The 22,940-nt window shown below is 31.6% G+C and overlaps 1 protein-coding gene and 1 long non-coding RNA gene across 2 annotated transcripts; one reads left to right on the top strand and one right to left on the bottom strand.

The window, feature by feature from the left end:
* Positions 1-9,162: 9,162 nt before the first annotated feature.
* LOC139898106 (uncharacterized) lies at positions 9,163-10,841 on the bottom strand. The gene is made up of 2 exons (XR_011776880.1): positions 9,597-10,841; positions 9,163-9,443 (listed from the first exon to the last, which is right to left on the bottom strand). It is a non-coding gene; the product is annotated as an uncharacterized lncRNA (long non-coding RNA).
* Positions 10,842-15,575: 4,734 nt separating this feature from the next.
* On the top strand, positions 15,576-19,282 carry LOC139898105 (beta carbonic anhydrase 5, chloroplastic-like). Its single transcript, XM_071880816.1, has 9 exons — positions 15,576-15,708; positions 15,811-15,878; positions 17,008-17,169; positions 17,251-17,299; positions 17,423-17,536; positions 17,759-17,812; positions 18,338-18,420; positions 18,537-18,642; positions 19,088-19,282. Exons 1-9 carry the CDS (start codon positions 15,634-15,636, stop codon positions 19,280-19,282), a joined length of 906 nt encoding a protein of 301 aa, XP_071736917.1. The 5' UTR covers positions 15,576-15,633.
* Positions 19,283-22,940: the final 3,658 nt, after the last annotated feature.

The raw sequence follows: 22,940 nt of genomic DNA, 5'->3' as shown, positions 1-22,940 counted from the left end.
TTTTATGTATTTGATTTATAATATATAATTATTTACACATAATTGTTCGTGAATCGTCAGGCATGGTCAAAGGGTATTTGAATACGTGAATATAGTTTTCAAAACTTTCAAGACTCAACATTACAGTCTTTTGCTTATCGTGTCGAAAATATATAAAGACTAAGTTTAAATTTGGTCGGAAATTCCTGGGTCATCACAGTACCTACCCGTTAAAGAAATTTCGTCCCGAAATTTGAGTGAGGTGGTCATGATTAACAATAAATATGATTTCATGACGCATATGAGTTGATCAATTGAGTTTTATCAGTATTGAGTAATATGGATAAAACCATTCGATTATTCGAGGAGTACGAATGAAGCTGTCACAACATATTGACATAGAGATTTAACTTTTGACGTAGTCACGGTGGAATTTAGAAAATAAGGTGCGTTTTAGCTTTTGACGTTGTCTTGGTTGAATTCCGGAATTCAAGGGATTTAAAGAAAATCTTTGAAATCTAAAAGATCTGATTCTTCGTTGAATACGGTAATTAAGATCTCTTAAATTAAATGCGGATATCTGCCTCGATTGCTATGTCGAATAATCTTATTATAAATTTACCTCTACCGTTCCATTATTTTCACCACTTCTATATTTTCATTCCTTGATTTACATTTCCAAGGATTGTGAAAATGCTTAATCCAGTTCTGATCATTGTTCTTATTCTGACTATCGCAACATTCATTCTCCTCTTCCAACTCCCACCGGAGGAATCTGTTTTCTTCTACTTCGCTCTTGGGGTTATAATGTTTTTAATTCTCCCGTCTCTTTACGTTGCGATAAACATTGACATACGCGGTTTGTAATTCCTGTGTTGTTATCGGGTTTTGTATACTCCTTTATATTTCGGGGCTCCATGCTTTTGTTTTCACTTCCCGACTTTAAGTCAAGCGAATAATGGTCCAGAATTTGTAGATATAGAGTTTCGAATGATTATAATGTTCTAAGCGGGAAGGAACATGATAGCACGATTTGATTTTCAAATTTATCAACATCACGGAAGATAGAATCATCAAGAATACATTTTCTTGATTTGTTCAGGAGTTAAGTAGAATGAAAGAGTTATGTAACATGGCACATGATGACGTTTTGATCTGTGAATCATCACGTTCCAATAGAAACTCAGCATAACTTACTGTAATATAATCACGTTGATCAAGTGTCATTATATTATACTAACTCATGCTTCAGTTCCTAACAATACTTCAATATCATTCTTGATTTAATCTCGAAAGTTTACAGAATATAGAAACTAACAGTTTCTTATATGATGTAATACTGATAGCGCGAAAAGATATATAATTTCGGACGATAATATTTATGAAAATATCTTCAGAAATATCGAAGATATTTATGATGATATTTTGAAATTTCTAAGTTCGATGATTGATGAAGAAAGATTTTCCGCAAGATTTTAATATGAGTACGGAGCAAGATATTTGTTGAAGATTTCATCGGATCCAGAATTAATTGGATTCTTTGAATATAGGGTATGGTCCTTGTATTTGTCCTTGGTCTCCTTCCTGGTTAGCTCAATCTGTTTTTTTTTTCAGTATCAAATTTTTTAACGAGCTTCCTAACACTCCTTTCTTTATCATCAAACTTTTGGCCGTTTAGACCATCTACCATTCTTCTGTTTCCTCTGTATTTAATGCTACGATATCTGAATCATCAGTTATCAATCTGGGGTGTTTTCAGGAGAATTGTGTTTTTAGATGATTAAACGCTGATGGTAATATGATGGAATATAAAAGGTTCCCCGGTAACAATAAAAGAGCACGCATATATATCAAAGTTATAATATGGTTGTTTCGAACGAAAAGTCGAAGTTGATTTGCTGGAGCTGTGACAAAATTTGCTATTTTGAAAGGGATTACTAAGTTATTTTGGGAAATAGTAACACTAAAGGAATTAGCACTGCTACGTGCTAAACGTTTACTCATGTTCCGAGAGTTTTTCAGATGCATAACTATATGGAGAAATCTTTCCTTCCGTAGATGAAGTGTGGTTGGTTTATCCTCTTGATTGAGGTGTTTTCAAGAATCATGAAAGGTTTGAACGCGGATTGTAATCGTCAAGATACAAATGAGATTTAAGATGAAATCAAGTGGCAAACTTGAAGAGTTGCTTAGTTTCATATGTTGTAATCAATATTTTAATTCATTTTAAATTGTCCAATCTTGATAGTCCACAGTCGATAGTCCACAGTAACAGTCCAATAATTTATATATAGTTTAATATATAATATTCGAATTAATTAATACGTATCGTGACCCGTATACGTCTCAGACTCGATCACAACTCAAACTATATATATTATTGTAGAATCAACCTCAACCCTGTATAGCTAACTCCCGCATTATTGCATATAGAGTGTCTATGGTTATTCCAAATAATATATATAGATGCGTTGATATGATATGTCAAAACCTTGTATACGTGTCCCGATATTTAAAGTGCGTAAAATAAATAACAGAAATTAAATGACGATAAATAAAGTGCGTAAAGTAAATAACAGAAATTAAATGACGATAAATAAAATTGCGATAATTAAATTGCGATAAATAAAATGCGATAAGTAAATTGCGATAAATAAAAAGTAATACGGAATTAACAGTTAGCTAGGAACAGTTAGCGTGGATTCTTAACAAAATTTCTCATAGTTAATTTGTTTGTTTCTAACAAATTTTATTTTGTCCAATGTTTTCTTCATTATGCCACTTGTTGGATTCTGGTAAATCAAAATCCAAATATAAAATTGGATGAAAAATGGTTATTCTTTGGTGAACGGATACGTATATCGGTGGTTGTAAATAGGATAGTAAATGACTGTTGAATCAGATTCGAAGAATGTACAGTGTAACTTATTAATGTGAAATCTAAATATTCCTCGGGTATTACCTACCCGTTAAAATATTTTCACCATTAACAGTTTGTACAAAAGAATTTTTAATTACAATCGTTATGAAAAAATATATATATACATATATATTTTCTTCAAATATAATCATAGATTTAATGAGTTAATATGATATTAAACTCATTTGGTTTTTGGTTGGAACTAGAATGAATAATCTCTAAAACTTTAGGGATTATATAATTGTCATGTCGAACGAAGATAAATGAGGTAGAACATCATGTAGAACGATGATTATGCTTGAGGTACAGAATGAGATGTTGAGGCATGGATTGTTGATAATACTGGTGCTGTTGCTGATGGTACTGTTGGTATCGGTGATGTTGCCGTAGCTGGTAAATTTTGCACCATATTCTCCAAATTTATTTTTCGAGCGCGAAGTTTGTTGACTTCTTTTATTATTCCGGGATGATTGTCGGTTGGAACGAGCGAATGAATAAGGTTTAAATTTTTTGATAGAATATAATCTTGGCGAGATATTCGGGAAATGGGAGTGAAAATGGTGTTTCGGACTAGTTCGCCGGTAAGTGTTTCAGGTTCTTCACCAAGAGGTGAATTCGGTTGATGGAAAGGATTGCCTTCTTCGCGTCTCCATTGATTCAGTCGACTACGAACCCATCAAATGAATTGAAGATGACTAGTTGGTTGATCCATTTCGTTTACACTGCTTTCGGAGCTTAGGTGAATATCCATGTCAGAATAGCTGTCGGAATAACTATCGGAATCTGAGGGACTCGAACTAGTTGAGGGATTCACCTCGTACGATCAGATGAAGGATTTTCGATAAGAAACAGATTATAGGATGTAGATTAGTACCCTGCAATACATAATTTACATATGCATATATAATACTAAAATCCCATAAGTTACGGAGGAATCTACAGAAGCTATCAGGCAAAGGTAACAATAACAGATACGCTAAGATATGAATTTATCTATACACTGTCTATGCAATAGAGGCAGTAAGACGTGTCTAGACTAAGAATAATAAGCAGGTAATATCTTAAGGATGATAAGCATATGATTTCTGACTAGAAATGATAAGCAAAACTTTTGACATGCAGACACGGTCGAAGTCCAGACTCACTAATGCATCTAAACAACTATCAGTTAGACATACTAATGCAAGACCTGGTTCGCTAAGACCACCGCTCTGATACCAACTGTAGCGACCCGTCCTAATCCATCCGGACGAAGTCCATATCAATTATAAACGATTCACAACAGTTGATTACATCGCGAGGTACTTGACCTCTATATGATATATTTTACAAACATTGCATTCGTTTTTGAAAAGACAATCTTTCATTACATCTAAGGTTGACGACATGCATACTATTTCATAATATATCTTACTATAATTGACTTAATAATAATCTTGATGAACTCAACGACTCGAATGCAACATCTTTTGAAATATGTCATGAATGACTCCAATTAATATCTCTAAGATGAACAAAAGCACAGCGGAAGATCTCTTTCATACCTGAGAATAAACATGCTTGAAAGTGTCAACCAAAAGGTTGGTGAGTTCATTAGTTTATCATAAACAAACATTTCATAACATTAATAGACCACAAGATTTCATATTTCCAATTCTCATAAATAAACGTCCCATGCATAGAGACAAAAATATCATTCATATGGATTGAACACCTGGTAACCGACGTTAACATTATGCATATAAGAATATCCCCTATCATTCCGAGAAACCCTTCGGATATGATATAAATTTCGAAGTACTAAAGCATCCGGTACTTTGGATGGGGTTTGTTAGGCCCAATAGATCTATCTTTAGGATTCGTGTCAATTAGGGTGTCTGTTCCCTAATTCTTAGATTACCAGACTTAATAAAAAAGGGCATATTCGATTTCGATAATTCAACCATAGAATGTAGTTTCACGTACTTGTGTCTATTTTGTAAATCATTTATAAAAATTGCGCATGTATTCTCAGCCCAAAAATATAAAGGGTAAAAAGGCAAATGAAACTCACCATACTGTATTTTGTAGTAAAAATACATACGACGATATTTAACAACTGAACAATGCAAGGTTGGCCTCGGATTCACGAACCTATATCATTTGTATATTCATTAATATATATAATAGTAATCGAATAAATATTTTTATTATAATTTAAATTATATATTATGTATAGTTAATTTGTGTATATATTCAAATTGATTAATGTTTGTATAGTTATATTAATATGCCCATATTTATATATATAATTGTTAAGTGTTACATTTAAAATCGATAGTTTGTCATTTGTAAGTATTTATATAAATAATTTTAATAGATTTGAAATATATAGTTATATGAAATTTTATTATAATTATAGTATATATAATAAGTATATTTTTGTGTAAAATATTTATCTATTTGAAAAGATAGTTTTTGTTAATAATGATGATTTACTAATAATAATAATAATAATAATTTTATTAATAATAATCCTAATATTGTTAATACTGATACTTTTAACAATAATAGAAATTTTATTGATAATGATAATATTTTTATTTCCTAACACTCTTCCTAACATTCTAATATCTTTATATAAAAATAATACAAAATAAGATTTAATGTTATTACTAATCTTACTAATAATGATAATAATAGTAGTTTTTAAATGAAACGAAAAGTTTGATAACAATAATAACGAAAATAATACTTTTGATACATAACACTTAATGATAATAATAATAATAATAACAACAATATTTTATTATTAATGTTAATATTTATGATAACGCTTACTTAATGATATTTCTAGTGAGGATAATAATATTGGTAATAACAATATTAATAATGATAAAAATCCTAATTGTAATTGTAACTATAATACTTTTATTAATAATAACAATAATAATAACAATAATAGACATAATAATAATATTAATAATAATAATAATAATAATAATAATAATAATAATAATAATAATAATAATAATAATACTTAAAATTGAAACTACCTTCCAAGGAAATCAGCCCAAAAAAACGTAGTGCCCTATCAGGGACTCGAACTCGTGACCTCTCGCATACCCGACACCCTTCTTAACCATTCGACCAGTTTTAGTTTTCTGATGTAAATCCAAACTATAACAATATAACCCGAATGTTATGCTCTAACTCCTTCTTCTCCAACTATCATCGATCAGGGATGAACCCAATTAAAATAACTAATGGATTTTTGGATCTCTCAACGAAATATAAACGTTTATTATTGTTATTTCCATTTAGTAAACACAAAAAAAAAAAAAAACAGTTCCAATTAAATCGCTGTTGTCGCTGCTATATATGAAGAAAAAAAAATAGATTTTGAAATTGGGTACGTTATAGATCATGAAATCTAAATGAAATATGTTTTAAAATCTTCCTAAAATCTTTAGGATTCCTTAATTGATCCTGAAACCTCAAGACGACTTCCAATTTTTATGAAGAACACTTTGTTTGACTTTTGAAAATAAGAGTTTGACTCCGAAATTCAGATTCGATAAGAAAAATTGAAGTATGAAACTTTGCAGAAAGTTTAAATAGGAGGTTTCAAACACATTGACATTTTTACATTTTAGAAACTTACTCAAAATCCAATTTTGGCCGAAAAGTTAGAATACAGAGGTTACAAAGCTTTTTCTTTTATTTTTCTCAATTCTCTCCCTTTTTGAATTGCAGCTCTGATTTTTATGGAGTGTAAATGAGCTTAATTACTGTAACAGGATTCGTTAAAACTTGTTTTGTAGCTTAATTGATTTGTCAGATTTAATCACAAGGACACAAGGACAAAAGGAAAAATAAAAAAATAAAACGATTGCAATCATCCTGTATTTGATTCCTGTTGAATGAGATGGACTAGTAACGATTTGCAGACAAGTTAAAAGTATGGGTCACGATTTGCAAACTCAATTTGTAGTTATCTGTGATAACTTTTATAGTTCATAAATATTAATAATAAATATATATTAATATTAATAATAATAACTATATTAATAATAATTATAATTATAATTATAAATAATAATAATGATATTAACTATAAAAATGATAATAATATTATTAAAGATATACTAATAAATTGTGATATTTTTATAATAATAATAATAATGATAATAGTAATATGATAATAATGATAATAACAATAAATGATAATTTTATTAAAATACTAAGTTTAATACTAATAAATAATAATAACAAATCATATATATCAAATTTTCATATCTATAAATTATATATTGAAAATAATAATATTACTACTACTGATATTAATATTAATATTCATATTAGTCAATTTTAATAATAATAAAGAAAGTAACTATACTAACTATATTTTAAACTTGTAATTACATATACTAGTATTACATTTTATTAAGTATGTAATATTTAATAATTTTATAATATATATTATGTATACTTAATACTCATACATGTTAACAGTATACATATAGTAATAGTTATATATACTCAACTACTATGTACAATTATATTTTGAATATCAAGTTTTATGTATTTGATTTATAATATATAATTATTTACACATAATTGTTCGTGAATCGTCAGGCATGGTCAAAGGGTATTTGAATACGTGAATATAGTTTTCAAAACTTTCAAGACTCAACATTACAGTCTTTTGCTTATCGTGTCGGAAATATATAAAGATTAAGTTTAAATTTGGTCGGAAATTCCCGGGTCATCACATTTTGTATGTCGATCTCGAGCATTAGGATTATGATACACTATGACCTGACCTAGCTTGGTAGACATTTATTGACCAACATATGTTCTCTAGGTTGAGATCTACGGTTATTTGGTAATCCGAGTTTCAGTCACATTCTGGTGAACGACTTTATATGCTGCTAAGGTGAGTTTCATTTGCTCCCTTTTTAATTGCTTTTGCAATCTATATTTTTAGGCTGAGAATACATGCACTTTATTTTAAACGCAATGGATACAAGTACATATTAAAATCTACACCGAGTTTGAACCGAAAATCCCTTAGCTTTGGTAACTAGTAACTGCCGGTTATAAGAACTGGTAGGCGCGAGTAGTTATATATGGATCCATAGGGCTTGACATCTCCGTCTGTTCCAGGTTTAGAAACCCTAGCCTGAACTATTAAACAGACGTATGCTATTTGAGTTTAGTACACGTTGGTTTGCATGTATTGTACATGTTGGTTGCATGTATGTTAAAACAGTGGTACTTATTATAACGTTAAAGCTTAGTTACCAGGGTGCTCAATCTTGTAGAATATTTTGATAAACGTTTCTAGATGAAACAACTGAAATCTTGTGATCCACCTTTATGTACAGATTATGCAAAACACTAAAACTATGAACTCACCAACCTTTGTGTTGACACTTGTTAGCATGTTTATTCTCGGGTTCCTAAAAGTCTTCCGCTGTTTGCTTATATGTTAGACAAGCTATGTGCATGGAGTCTTACATGGCATATTTATATAAGAAACGTCGCATTCACCAAATCATCACCATGTATCTTATTTTGACTGCATTGTCAATGGAAGTACTATTGTAAACTATTATTTACGGTGATTGTCTATATGTAGAAATCATCAGATGTCGAAAACCTTTGATTTAAATATTCATTTATGGTGTGCCTTTTCAAAAGAATGCAATGTTTACAAAACTTATCATATAGAGGTCAAATACCTCGCAATGAAATCGGTGAATGACGTGTTCGTCCATATGGATTTGGAGCGATCGTCGCACGAATCAAGCTTCTTTCTCCTTAATTTGAGCTTTCTCACACTAGAACTCTTTCTCTCTCTAAATTGAATTGGAAGAGATAAGGTAGGTGAAAGAGGAGTGAATGGCACCCTAAAACTGATCTTGTGGCCTTAAATCCGTCCAAGAAGTGAAAGTACCAAAATACCCCCTTTTAAAATGAGAGAAAAGCAAAATGAGCCGTCAGCCGCGTCTGCGCGCCGCGCGGACAGATTCGCGCCGCGCATTTTCTCTGTCACGAAATTCAGCCAGCATTTATATATATACTATATGTACAAATCGGTTTCGGGTCTTACACAATTCCATATTTGACTCCCTTTGTTATTTTCTCGAAGACAGTTGAGATCCTTAACGGATCACTTTGATTCCGTACGTGGCATAAACATTATTTTTTTCATATTCTAATGTTAAGTGCATGAAGAATAGCAAAAGTAGGGAAAAAGACAATAACTCCATTGAGTATGAAAAACAAATCATGAACATCATTACCCAAGTCAAATTATACAAATTATATATCTAATGAGCTGGAACCCAACCTCTGGATCCAAAATTTGTTTTAAAACCCCATGTAATCTATGTGTGTCCATGAACCGATTAAGAAACAACAATGATGGAAACTTGCTTTTTAAAAGTAACTAAAAAAAGCTCTCATATTATTGCAAGCTTCAGCAACAGCTGGACCGTATAAATATGGAAGATCAACGTTTTCAATAAGTACTTTGTAAGAGCTTCTCATTTCTCTCCTGCAGATACACAATTACATACAAAATAAAAGCGGATAAAAGAATTCACAGAAGGTGCAAAAACCCTTGACATATGAGAGGGATATTAGTAAAACCTATATGAGATATAAGATATTCATTCATAAATAGCAATAAATAAGTTGCAAGGTTTACCTAAGATCCATCATAGCTTGGTACTACTGGAGTCTGGAGGAGATTTGCATCATATTTTCACCTTGTTACGAATTGACAGCATTATAAAGATAAATCTTATGAACAACAAAAGATGCTTCAGAATTAAGACTTAGGACAAACTCACGTAAACATAAAGCATTAACATTTACTTTACAGTTTAAGCAATTTACATAAAAAGCTTTAATTTCATCATAAAAAATAAGTTGTCAAAAGTACCTAACTAAAGGTGTATGAATTGGCGCAATACTAACTAAAGGTGTATGAATTGAGCTTACTTTCACCATACTTTATAATGAACACATAATAATAGACGCAACAGCGCAACACTAACTAAAGATGAATGAATTGAGCTTCAGTCATAATCCATCTAGTACAATATACCCTAATAATGTCCAAGATGAATATGCATAAACAAATAACTCACTGCAATCACTTTAAACGAAGACAATTTTGTTCATCGAACACAAACAAATAAAGGTATCGACCAAGATATGCTTAAAATTTAATAAAAATAATCAAATACTATAGTAAAAATAAGTAATCCTAATTTATCTATGCATCTGTAAAATCCCAGAAACAATAAGATGAGATTTTGAAAGTTTAGTGACCTCGAGTATGCATCACATGGGCATTACGGTAGCAAAGTAAACCCATTGTATACGTTCATTCATGGAAGCTAATATCAAAGGAGTCTTTTCATTCTATTTATTCACTACACCACAAACAACAATTTAAACATAATTTCATCGCGAATTTACTTCAAATAAATTTAATCAATTTACAGTAGCAAAGTCAACCCATTGTATACGTTCATTCATGGAAGCTAATATCAAATGAGTCTTTTCTTTCTTATTTATCCACTACACCACAAACAACAATTTAAACATAATTTCATCGCTAAGCTACTTCAAAATAACTAACATTAATAAAGAAAATAAAAAAAATTCAACAACAGCATTAAACAAATTGAATCTGAATTTGCAACAAATTTAATCAAGTTACGTAAATTGGGTAACTCCAGATACACCAATGGAAGCTTCAAAACCTATTTATTTTAATCATATAAGAATTTCTAAATTACCCAAATTAAAGATTTAAGCTCTATTAATTGCTTAATAATTGGATGAATTTGAAGAACACATACCTCAAAACACATCTTAAAACCAAATAGTTTTTCTTCTTCTCACCTCATAAATCCAACAGGTTTATACAAACACTAAAAATAAAAGACAAAAGACAAAGAACAAAGAAAAAAGAAAACCCACAAATAATTTTGAAAGAAACCAAACCCTACCATTGCATATAACATTTTTTGGCGACGAATTGAAAAGATGGTTGTAAGTAACTAGAGGGGTGAATAGTTACTTAATACGATTTTTGAAACTTTTTCAATGATCAATACGATATGAACAATAATTGATCACATCAGTCAACTCAAACTAATATGTGGTGTGTTTATGTTTGTAATGATGCGAAAAGTAAAGTAATGAACATAAACACAAGGATTTATAGGGGTTCGGGTGGATGTTAACTAATCCACCTTAATCCACTCCCTGATTCACTAATCGGGATTTGTTGCTTCACTAAGCACTTTTTTCCAAATCCGGTGGAGATCCGATTTACAAGCCTTGTACTTCTCCTTAGACAACAAACCTAATCCCTCTATCCCTTTGAAGGATTACCTCCAACTTAGATCAACTTGTATTTAACTTGGACAAGTATTAATCTCCAATGAGATTAATCAACTCCCTAGTTCCCTTTAAGGAAGATGATAGCTAACCTAGCATATGCCTCTAATTACAAAGTACAAAGACTCTCCCTTTTCTAGTGATGATAATCCTAAGATAATTCTAAGAATTATTACATCACTATGGAAACTTACAAAGATTAGAATTTGAAAGTAAGTTTACAAACACCCCTTTTATAATCTATGAGATTATAAAACTTCTCTTGCTTAATCACAAACATATGTAGAAGTATTATGTTCTTGTGATTCTCTGATGATTTTGAGTTATAGCATGCAAGAGGTCCAAGTCTTCAAAGTTCTCCAAGTTTTGCTATTTATATGGAGAGATAAAAAGGTCAACCCTGTCTGCATCTTGACTCACGGTCGACCGTCGGTCGGTCGCACGTGCTTCAGTCCAAAACATGTATCCGTTGTATAGCCGTTTGAATCAGTTTTGGACATCACTCTTTGGACACTTACTTCATTTAACACTTGCAAAAGATAACCAACATCTTATACAAGTACTATATGCATTAAATGTCCATTTACCTTGGATGGATTGCTTTGATAGTGACTTATCATGTCCAAAGTGGAAAGTCTAACATTCTTGGATACAAGACATGATAATCATTTGAGGCAATCTCAGTTTTGTCATAATCCTTTATTTGTAATTAACACATTTGCTAAATCTCTATTGGTTGGTCAACATGTCATTGATGACACAAACCCACTTTAATTACAAAGCATGCTAGTATTCAAATTAGAACTTGTTTGTAATTAATTAAGTGTGTTAATGATGTCTTGACAAATTAAGCATGTAGTAACAATTAAGCATGTTGCAAGACATCAAGTTAATCAAGTTTAAACTTATTCATAAACTTAATTTTAGACTTAAGCAAACCTATGTGTGTTAATGTTTCATTGTCTTTTAAGTTTACTAGATTATGACATTTTACAATTTATCCAAGTAACACATGCATATAATGAAGTAGTTCAAATACTAGTTCCATCTTGTAACAAATAGCAAGACAAGTTTGATACATATACATATTAACTTACTACTTATCATTTAGCACTTAGTCAAATAATACACATGTATTAATAACAAGTAGTCAAGTAATATTCATGTAATTACTAACAAGAGATCATTAAATAATCTTAGAATTAAGCATATAGTGATAACATAGCATTAAACTAAGAACAAGAAGTTTTACTTGCAAAGTGGCATTTGCAAGATTGATGTATAAGCATACATTAATATCCAACACATGTACAAGAAAAGAGCAACTCTTAGTTGGGACTTGGTGACCACCCTAAGAATGTCTAGATATATTTTAGATGTACATGTTTTCCTAAAACACTTATGTGTTTTCCTTAATCTAGGCTTAATCGTCATTAAGGTGTCATTAGGCGTGATTAACCAAGATTAGTGTTCTAGTGACGAAAACTCATTTGGGAATGAAGGAGACAACTATCCTAAGCATGTTTGAACATGTTTCATAAATTATAGATGCCCGGAAGCGGTCAAACATTTTTCCGATCAAAATCCGGACAGAAGGTTTCTGGGTGCAGGTCTCCACCGTCTGACCTGCTGTAGACCGTGGTTCAGTCGTGTTCCCTGTTTTTCATTTTAGGCTTTCTTTGATTTTTGGTCTTTTGCTAGATCAAGTGTGGATTAGTGAACTTGATGATTTATGTCAAAATGTCTACCATCACATTTAGCTATGTGCATATGTCATCATCAAAACACTTATTGTTATGGGTTAAGGTTAGTATAGTCATTAAGCATAATCCCATGTTAACCCACATTCTCTCCCTTTTTGATGATGACAAACACATAAGTGATGGTGGTCATTTATCTATAAATACATGCAAGTGTTAACATTACTTATCCAACTTTTTTCCCTTTTGTCGAAGCAAAAAGGTTAGCTCCCCCTGAAACTAAGCTCGCCCTAAGACAAATGCTCCCACTTGAATCGTACATGGTGAAGAAATAACAACCACAAAATACACAAATTCAATCTAAACCCAAAACCCTAAACCATAAACCTAAAACCCTAAACCCTAAACCCCATACCCTAAACCATAAACTCTAAATCATTTGTGTTAAAAATTTAATATAAACCCTAATTTCTAAACCCTAATAGCTAAACCCTAATTTTTGAACCATAATTTCTAAACCCTAATTACTAAACCATAATTTTTAAACCCTAAACAAAACTCAAAAGCATAATATTACTCATGATGCATGTTTTCATTTTTTTCTTCGAGCGTTTTCCCGCCAAAATAATAACATTCATCACAAAGTGTCTTTTTTTAAATGTTCATATTTTCATGTGATCTTGATGTCTGAAAAATCTTTTTTGAAATAAACGAAAAAAATTTACTTTTCCTTACTTTTCCACAAAAAAGTGTTTCCCTCTTAATTATATATATATATATATATATATATATATATATATATATATATATATATATATATATATATACACTGAAAAATCTTTTTTGAAATAAATGAAAAAATTTACTTTTCCTTACTTTTCCCCAAAAAAGTGTTTTCCTCTTGATTATATATATATATATATATATATATATATATATATATATATATATATATATATATATATATATAGTGGTATGATCAAGAGGGAAGTAACAATTCGGGGGGAAGCGGGGGGAACCAAAAACTTTTTTTTTTTTCGTTTTTTGAAAAAACTTTATTGAAAAACATTATAGATGAGATGAAAATATGAACATTTAGTAGAGACACTTTGTGATAAATGTTTTTATTTTGGCGGGAAAACGCTCGAAGAAGTAATATATAACAATTATCGTGTTTTTCGAGCGTATTTTGAGGTTTTAGCTATTGGGGTTTAGATATTGAGGTTTAGATATTAGGGTTTATAGGGTTTAGATATTAGGGTTTAGAAATTTAGGGTTTAGGGTTTAGATTTAGGGTTTAGATTTTGGATTTAGATTGAGTTTTTAACACGAACGGTTTAGAGTTTAGGGTTTAGGGTTTAGGGTTTGGTGTTTTGGGTTTAGGGTTTGGTGTCCCAAAACACCAAACCTTAAACCCTAAACCCTAAACTCTAAACTCTAAATCGGGCTAAATTTTACTTCACAAAACATGGAAAAAAAACGTTCATATTCTTCACGAACAATATTATCTTGAATGTTATTTTTGTCGATCGTTTTCCCGCCTAAATAATAACATTCATCACGAAGTGTCTCTTCTAAATGTTCATATTTTCGTGTGATCTTGATGCCGGAAAAAAAAAATTCAAAAAAAACGAAATTTTTTTTTTTTTGCTTCCCCCCGCTTCCCCCCGATTGGTTACTTCCCCATTGATCATGCCCATATATATATATATATATATATATATATATATATATATATATATATATATATATATATGTATATATATATATATATATATATAATATTATATGATAATATAATATTTTAGGTAATGAAATCTGTATATCAGATTTAATTAGAAAATTTAATAATTCGATTAATATATGAATATAATTGATAGAGTGACACGTGGAATAAATAAACGAGAAGTTGATACGTGACAAGAATTAACCATGAGTTGACAATAGATTATGGGAGATGATACTCACACACCAAAAATTGATCCATATACACTAACTTACTATTATACCTTTAATTTTCAATTATGAAGGTTCAACTCCCTAGATAAATTTAGGGTTATAATTTTGAGTGTGTGATATGTAGCAATAAATCTACTTAACTTGTAAGAGTTCCGCCTGTAGATCGGTCTTGGTTCGAAACGTTAAGCATAAGACTCTCTTATGGGCCACAAATCTCAATCTTTGCAACGGTTTTCAATCTTATGTGTGGATGGACAACCCGACTTTATTATGTTTTTAGTTTATCTCTTCTTGTAACTCTCATTTTGGGCCGAGCTCAATCCGCCTTTGTAATCTTCGTATCTTTATTGTTTTGATGAAGATCTTTCAATTTATATAATTCATCTTTTTCGCCACAAAAAAAAAAAAAAAAAAAAAAAAAAAGAGTTCCGCCTGTAGTAATTACGGCGGGCTACCTGAGCAGACAGCTTTTCCCAATTTAGTAACATTGATTTCTCCGCCTTTATTGGAATGAAACAATTGTTGTTGATCTGTCCACCAACACACTCCTCCAATCTACTACGTATATATGTATATAATATATCCCTATTCCGATCACATACCTTCACCATCATTTACTTACAATCAGGAAACTCATCAAGAAATAAATCCCTTTAATTTTCCTTGTTAATGGCGCAGGCAATTCTTGGATCTTCCCCTCTTTACAAATCAGAATTCCTAAAATCCTCTGCTTTAACATCAAAGGTAATATTCCTCCTCTTTCTAAATCTCTTTGTGTGCTCATAAGGTGTTCGATGAAATGCTCGTGAGAGTATCTAGTGTTTTTTGTTTTGATTTCTGTGACAGGTTTCTGGTTCTAAGTTGAAGTTTTCGGAAATTGAGCAGACAAAGTTGGGATTTTTGTGCTCTTCCAAGTGAGTATTGTAAAAATTCCACTGCACAATTATGCTTTTTTTTGTTCTATCACAATTTTTTTTTTTTTACCTTGAGTGCTTTTGAAGATTGACTCATTTGCTTGTAGTTGTTGAAATATATTACGTATGCTACTATTTCAGTTGTAGTATTGAAAGAGAAATTATTCGGGGTGGTAAAATACGAAATTGTTAATTGATAAGGTGATGGTTCACTATTAAGTCAGTCAGTTTATTCGTTGGATCATGACCAAAATATCAATCTTTTGAGTAAGTTTATGCTTGGAGGTGGTTGAAGCCAGATGTTCTTGCTTGTTTTTTGCCCTATGCCAACTATAGTAGTAGTTTTTTTTTTTTTTTTTTTTTTTTTTTTTAATTATTTATTTAATATGATAATGCTTTGGTCCATGTCTATTACATAAGGGCCGTGGTCAATGTTGCAGAGTGTACACTTGAATTTTATCTGGTTGATCAACACTGTCTGGCATATCATTATTCTAAAAAATCCCAATTACTCTAGATTAACTGCCCAATTACTCCTTTTTATGAACAAGCCGATCCAATTTTTAGCGGGGCTTAAACTACTGTGCGCTTCCCCCTAGATCCCCACAAGGGGCGCTGACCCCGCAAAGGGGTGCAACCCCTTTCCTTTGACGTCTGCTATTTCCGTGACAATATCGAGTAAACTCTTACGGGCTTACACTTGCTCTCAAGTACTCGTAAATCACAACTAACTAAAATGATTATTAGATGACATTAAAATCACTTTGGGATGTAAAGATTTAATTAAGAATAAAACATTTGAGTTTGTGAAGTACGCGGTGGATATAATTCAAAGTTTGCGAGCAGCAAGTTTGATACATCGTGTACCTGGCGAGTAAATGCTAGCAACTACAATAATTAATTAGATTTCTTTATAGTTGGTTGTAGACTATATCAATCGAGTGGATTGAATATAACCACATATTATACTTACGTGTTTGTTTACTTTTTTGTACAATATTTATTGTATGTTACGAGTACTATTTAGTAATGCTTCAGTTTGCTAAATTAATTTTTTTTTTTTTTTTTTTTTTTTTTTTTTTTTTTTTTTGTATATATTACTAAAACTATCTAACTCACACATTTACAGGAGCAATATGGATTTGAGATTGAAAGCCTCAAGGGAGGGGGTAGGTCTGGTTCAAGATGTCAAAGAAAATCCACCTAAGCTTATAACGAAATCTAATGATGGCATCGATTCATTCACTGAAATGAAGCTTAGATTTTTGAGTTTCAAAAAACAAAAATATATGTAAGTGGAAAATATCTTTCACCCGAATGTTTTGACTAAAAAGTCAACTGTTTCCGTTGATTTTGAGATATTCATGTACAGGGAAAACTTGGAGAGGTATCAAGAACTTGCCGAAGCCCAGGCCCCAAAGGTGTTTATATATTATATATTATTTATTATAATTATATTATAATTCTTGCATTCGCTTTATCTTGTTTGATATATTGATAAATTGATAAATTGCCCGTTTGTTGACTGACAATTGTAAGAACAGTTTCTGGTGATATCTTGTGCAGATTCAAGAGTTTGTCCCTCTTACATATTAGGTTTTCAACCTGGTGAAGCGTTTGTTGTCCGCAATGTTGCTAATCTGGTCCCACCATTTGAGGTATCTTTGGATGACTCTTAAGTCGTGCTCTTTCTCTTTTTTTTTTTTCTTTTTCTTTTTCTCATCAGTGGGCTACAAATTCTAAGGACCTTATGAGCTGTATTATTGTGGGCTACAAATTCTAAGGACCTTATGAGCTGTATTATTGTGTGCAGAATGGGCCATGTGAGATGTATTATTCTTTAGTACATGTCTTTATGTTATTTGTAATATTGTGTGCAGAATGGGCCATGTGAAACAAATGCTGCACTTGAATTTTCGGTTAACACTCTTGAAGTAAGAGTACTTTCTATGATAATAATATTTATAGATCCTCAAATTATTTGTAGATATAATTTCATGTGGTTTTTTTTTATCTTAAAATGAAGTTAAATTACATTATATCCCATCTTCCCAAATTAAAGGTACAAACTTTCGACTTCAAACAAACCAAATTTTTATCTTATAAGATGATATGAACCTTTCAGCTAAAAGTAAGACAAATTTCCAATAAAGATACAATAATATGTTGTGTTAAATATCCAGCGCAAAGAATTTACTTTAAAAAGGACCTCTTTTATGATGTTTTAACTTCAACGTAGTAGCTACATGAGAATTTTCATAATACAAAATCATTCACCTATATATACTTAAATGCCATTATTATTGTATTGTTAATTCATGAAAAATTGTCTCCACTCAACTTAATGTTTATGTCTTTCATCATCTAAATGTAAATACATGGGCATTGTTTGGTTTATACAACTGTATTATGATAATTGATGTAGAATAAATATAATGTGAGTTTTAAATAAATTGTAGGTTGAAAATATACTTGTGACTGGGCATAGCTGTTGTGGAGGCATCCGTGCCCTAATGAGCATGGATGATGAAGAGAAGTCAAGGTTTGACCAACACAATCCTTTTCCTTTTCTGACTTTTTTTTTGAGGTTTTCATGTTATACGTTGCTGTTAATGCTTATTAGACATGCAGTCTTTTAATAAGTTTGGTTATTTTCAGTAGCTTTATCAAGAATTGGGTCATAGTAGGATCAGCAGCAAGATCGAGCACAAAGGCTACCATTTCTAACCTTAGCTTTGACCAACAGTGCAGACACTGCGAAAAGGTGCTTATGATAATGTTTTATTACCAACTTAACTCATCTTATATATCCCTACACAATGTTGTAAAAGTTGTTAGCCGTGGGAGTTGACCAAATTTGACTCTTTTTGACTGATTTTGACCGACTAAATCTGAATTTTGACCGGTTTTGACCGACCTAATTCGACTTTTGACCGATTTTGACTCGTTCACTTTTGCAACCATGTCCCTACAAGTATGTAGGTTGCAAAATAGATGGGTTGGGTAGTTAAGGTGGGTAACTAATGAGCTGGTCAAAATGGGTTGGGTCGACCTAAAACAGTTCTTATATGACGTACTATTGATAGAAAAGAAGTCATAATAGTTTTTGGTTAACCTTTCATAAATAATTTGGTGGTTGTAATATTTTAGATTATCTATTTGTGTAACAAAAATGTTGGAATATTTCTGATAAATTGAGTCTCACTCAGGAATCAATAAATAATTCACTATTGAACTTGCTTACATACCCATGGGTAAAAGAACGAGTGGCGAAAGGTCTGCTTTGTCTCCATGGTGGTTACTATAATTTCGTAGATTGTACATACGAGAAGTGGTCTCTTGATTGCAGTGCAGAACAGGAAACAAGTCAATATGCCATCAAGAACCGTGAATTTTGGTCTTGATGTTGTATTGTGCTCATTCTTCTATATATATGTGGCTAGATACAAAATCTGTATGTCATAAGCTGTTGTTTGTGGTATATTATTGGATAGAATTTGTGGGGTGTTCTTGGTTTGTTTACTTCATGATATGAGCATAGTGAAATTATATGTAACGTTTGTGTAATACAAACATAATTGTCTTCAATACAATTAACATAGTCTTTTGTTTATTAATTGTCTCCTTTAACGCTTTTGTTTAGTATGGATACTTGATACTTGATTGATTTTGTTATCTTTGCATTTTGTTAGATAATGTAACAAATTGCAATAATCAAGTTGGAAACAACATTAAAGAGCCTTAAAAGTTAAAACGTTAGCAGTTCTATTTTCACCTATAAGCCTTGATATTTCTCAAGGATGGAGTTGTATTTTCAAATTGTTCAAACTTACAACATAAAAGTTCAAATTGCAGTTAGACATCTGATTATCATTCACTATACAAATACAATATTTGCAGGCTTGCATCTTCATAAAACACGTGAAATAAAATATACACAATAATAATTACCTATATGAGCTTAATGTTTATTAGATGAGCTTAATGCTTATTAAATGACTTTAATGCCTATCGGAGAAATATTGTATAGTGTAATGTTAAGTTATATACGGTACAGAACCCACCCTTGTGGTCCAGTGGTTCACCCCTTTGCACTTGTGCATTGGGATGGGGGTGGGGAGGTCTCGTGGTCCAGTGGTTCACCCCTTTGCACTTGTGCATTGGGATGGGGGTGGGGAGGTCTCAAGTTCGAGTCCCTCCCCTTAAAAATATTCCTGAAAGCCGAATTGCCCCGGGGAAAGTTTTATACGGTACATTTTAAAAAAAAAGTTATTCGATACATTTTGTAATTTTGATCACAATTTAGAATTATTATACTACAGATTTAGTATTGTAGTTTTAGTTATATGATGATTCATGAGACACCATATGTAATTGGTTGGGTTGCTGTTTTATTCTTTTGTAAGTGAACTTAAAAATAAAACTAGCTAGTTTTTGTTTGATCTATATAACTCGATTAAGAGGTAAAACCTATACATGACGGTAGAATTAGTTTCTGACTAGCTAGTACACGACAAGAATTTATTGTGTTCAAAAGTTGAACAACTAAAGCATAAATCAATAGTATCTGATACATAGATAATCGTATATATATGACAAAATATAAAAAAACACATAAACAATCATTAAATCTTTACATGGAATACAATATGATATGATAATGTAGTAGTAACTGAAATCACACACTATGATTCATCAAAGCAGGTTTTCAAGGATGTGGAAGGGAAGGGATGTCTTTTGGTATCTCGGGAGCGGTTGGTAATGTGGGCTTTGGAACCTCAGGAAATGCTAGCTTTGGTATTTCGGGAACTGTGGGCTTTGGGACCTCAGGAAGTGTGGATTTTGGAATCTCGGGAACTGCAGGCTTAGGGACCTCGGGAACTGTGGGCTTTGGGATCTCGGGAATTGTGGGCTTTGGGATCTCGGGAAGTGTAGGTTTGGGAATCTCGGGTAGTGTGGGCTTAGGAAGCTGGGGAAGTGTGAGTTTTGGAAGCTCCGGAATGGTTGGCTTTGGAAGTTCAGGAAGCGTGGGCTTTGGTAGCTCTGGGATTGTGGTCTTTGGAACCTCGGGTACGTCGGGCTTTGGAATCTCGGGAATGACGGGCTTTGGAAACTCGGGAACCGTGGGTTTGGGAAGCTCGGGAAGGGTGGGCTTTGGGATCTCTGGAACTACCAGTTTGGGAAGCTCGGGAAGGGTGGGCTTTGGGATCTCAGGAATTGATGGCTTTGGAATCTCGGGTGCATCTAAAAGCTTGCGTGCGTCAACCATGATGCTTGGTGTTAAAGTGACCGAAACTAGTACAAGGAGAAAGGTAGTGAGGCTTAAATGAGCCATTGTTGTTGCAAGTTGTAGAAATGAAGATGAAAGTAAGAGAACAATGTTTAATTTATAGTGAGAATGTATGCTATTCTGATTTAGATTTATATAGAGGATGTGAGACGTGGAGAAGAGGGACTCATATATAAGTTGGTGAGAATAATAGATAAATTGGTATTTTTTAGCTCAACTTCTTATCAATAAAGTAGATTTGCAACTACACCACATTTTGAAACTATGATATGGCTTACAGATTGCTTCGGGATTTATGTTTTAATATTGTTGTAAGATATCTGTTAGTTCCAGAATCCACACATAGATTCCCTAGCCTAATATCGATTAATTTGTTTTTAAATGCGAATTGTTATGAATAGATCTATTGGGTTTGATCACCCCATCCGAATGAGTCGCGATAACTTTGATTACACGTCAAAACGGGTGCATAATTATTTGAGACATAACACTTTGGATTTCTCGTGTATAAATTTTATTATCAACACATCTTAAAGTAATACCGAAAAAATATTAGAAATGGACATGTATCAGCAAATTACATTGTGTATATCTGAGTATCTACACGTTTTATATGGTTGAACATGGTTGTTATTTATTTTTAAGGTCAAAGATGATTTGTCATAGGTTGATGACCTAATTTTGCATCATGGTGGTACGGTATCTATGTCCTTTGTTAGTTGTTACACTGACTAACTGTTAATGTTTGAAATATTTAGACGATGGTTACTAATATAATATAAGTAAATTAAAGTATAGTTTACTTTTCATTTTCTTTAGAGTATCAAAGGGGTATGTATATCTAAAATATTTACTAATATCAGTCAATCATGCATGCATGTTTTATTGTTATACCAACGATAGAGTTGTTAAAATTGTTTATGGGGAAAACAAAGCTGAAGAACACGAAACAAGTACATAATTTATGAAGAAGGGGGGAGTGTCCCTTCGAGGAATGATGAAAACATAGCCAACGCACGTTCAGGCTGGGTATGACCAGGGCCGGTCCTGACATATTTGATGCCCAGTGCGAAACATTAGAAAAATGCTCGTATTAAGATTGAACTAAAAGCAATACTCACTCGTTCTGTTATAAGTGTCATTTTTGACTTTTTTAAGATCTTTCTTTATCAACTTTGACTTTAAATATATTCGATTATGTTATACATAGTATAATATTTGATCAAAGTTATACCGATGAAAACGCATTCAAAACACAATTCATTCATATAATTTTCATTATATATTATACAGTGCAAACACAAATATTTATAGTTGAAGTTGAAAAAGACTTTTAAAAATCAAAACTCGATACTTATAATTAAACGGGGTACATTATTTCTAATAATTGGGAGTTATCAAAAAAACTTTTTAATTTGTCTATAACTTTAATCTTGGATAAAACAAATATAAGTAAGATATAGTATATATTTTGTGCTCTTAAAAAAGCTCCTTGACTAAACGTATCCACATATGACTTTTATATATATATACTCCGTAATATTGAAGTTTAAAAAATTAAATGTTTATAAACGCAACGATATAAAATAACAATAACAATAATAACTAATAATCTATTAATAATAGTAAATGATGAATTAATTTCTTTCATAAACTTACTACGGAGTAATATACATGTATGTATACATGTAGTTTTCATAAAGAAAATACAATTCATGTAGTTTTATCCTTTACCGTGTATTACTTTTCCAGTTAAGGGGTAAATTTGTTAA

This window comes from Rutidosis leptorrhynchoides, chromosome 3 (assembly GCF_046630445.1).
Source record: "Rutidosis leptorrhynchoides isolate AG116_Rl617_1_P2 chromosome 3, CSIRO_AGI_Rlap_v1, whole genome shotgun sequence".
In the NCBI taxonomy this organism is placed as follows: domain Eukaryota; kingdom Viridiplantae; phylum Streptophyta; class Magnoliopsida; order Asterales; family Asteraceae; genus Rutidosis; species Rutidosis leptorrhynchoides.
Note: the sequence above shows the minus strand (reverse complement) of the source record. Positions and strands in the feature narration are given on the sequence as shown.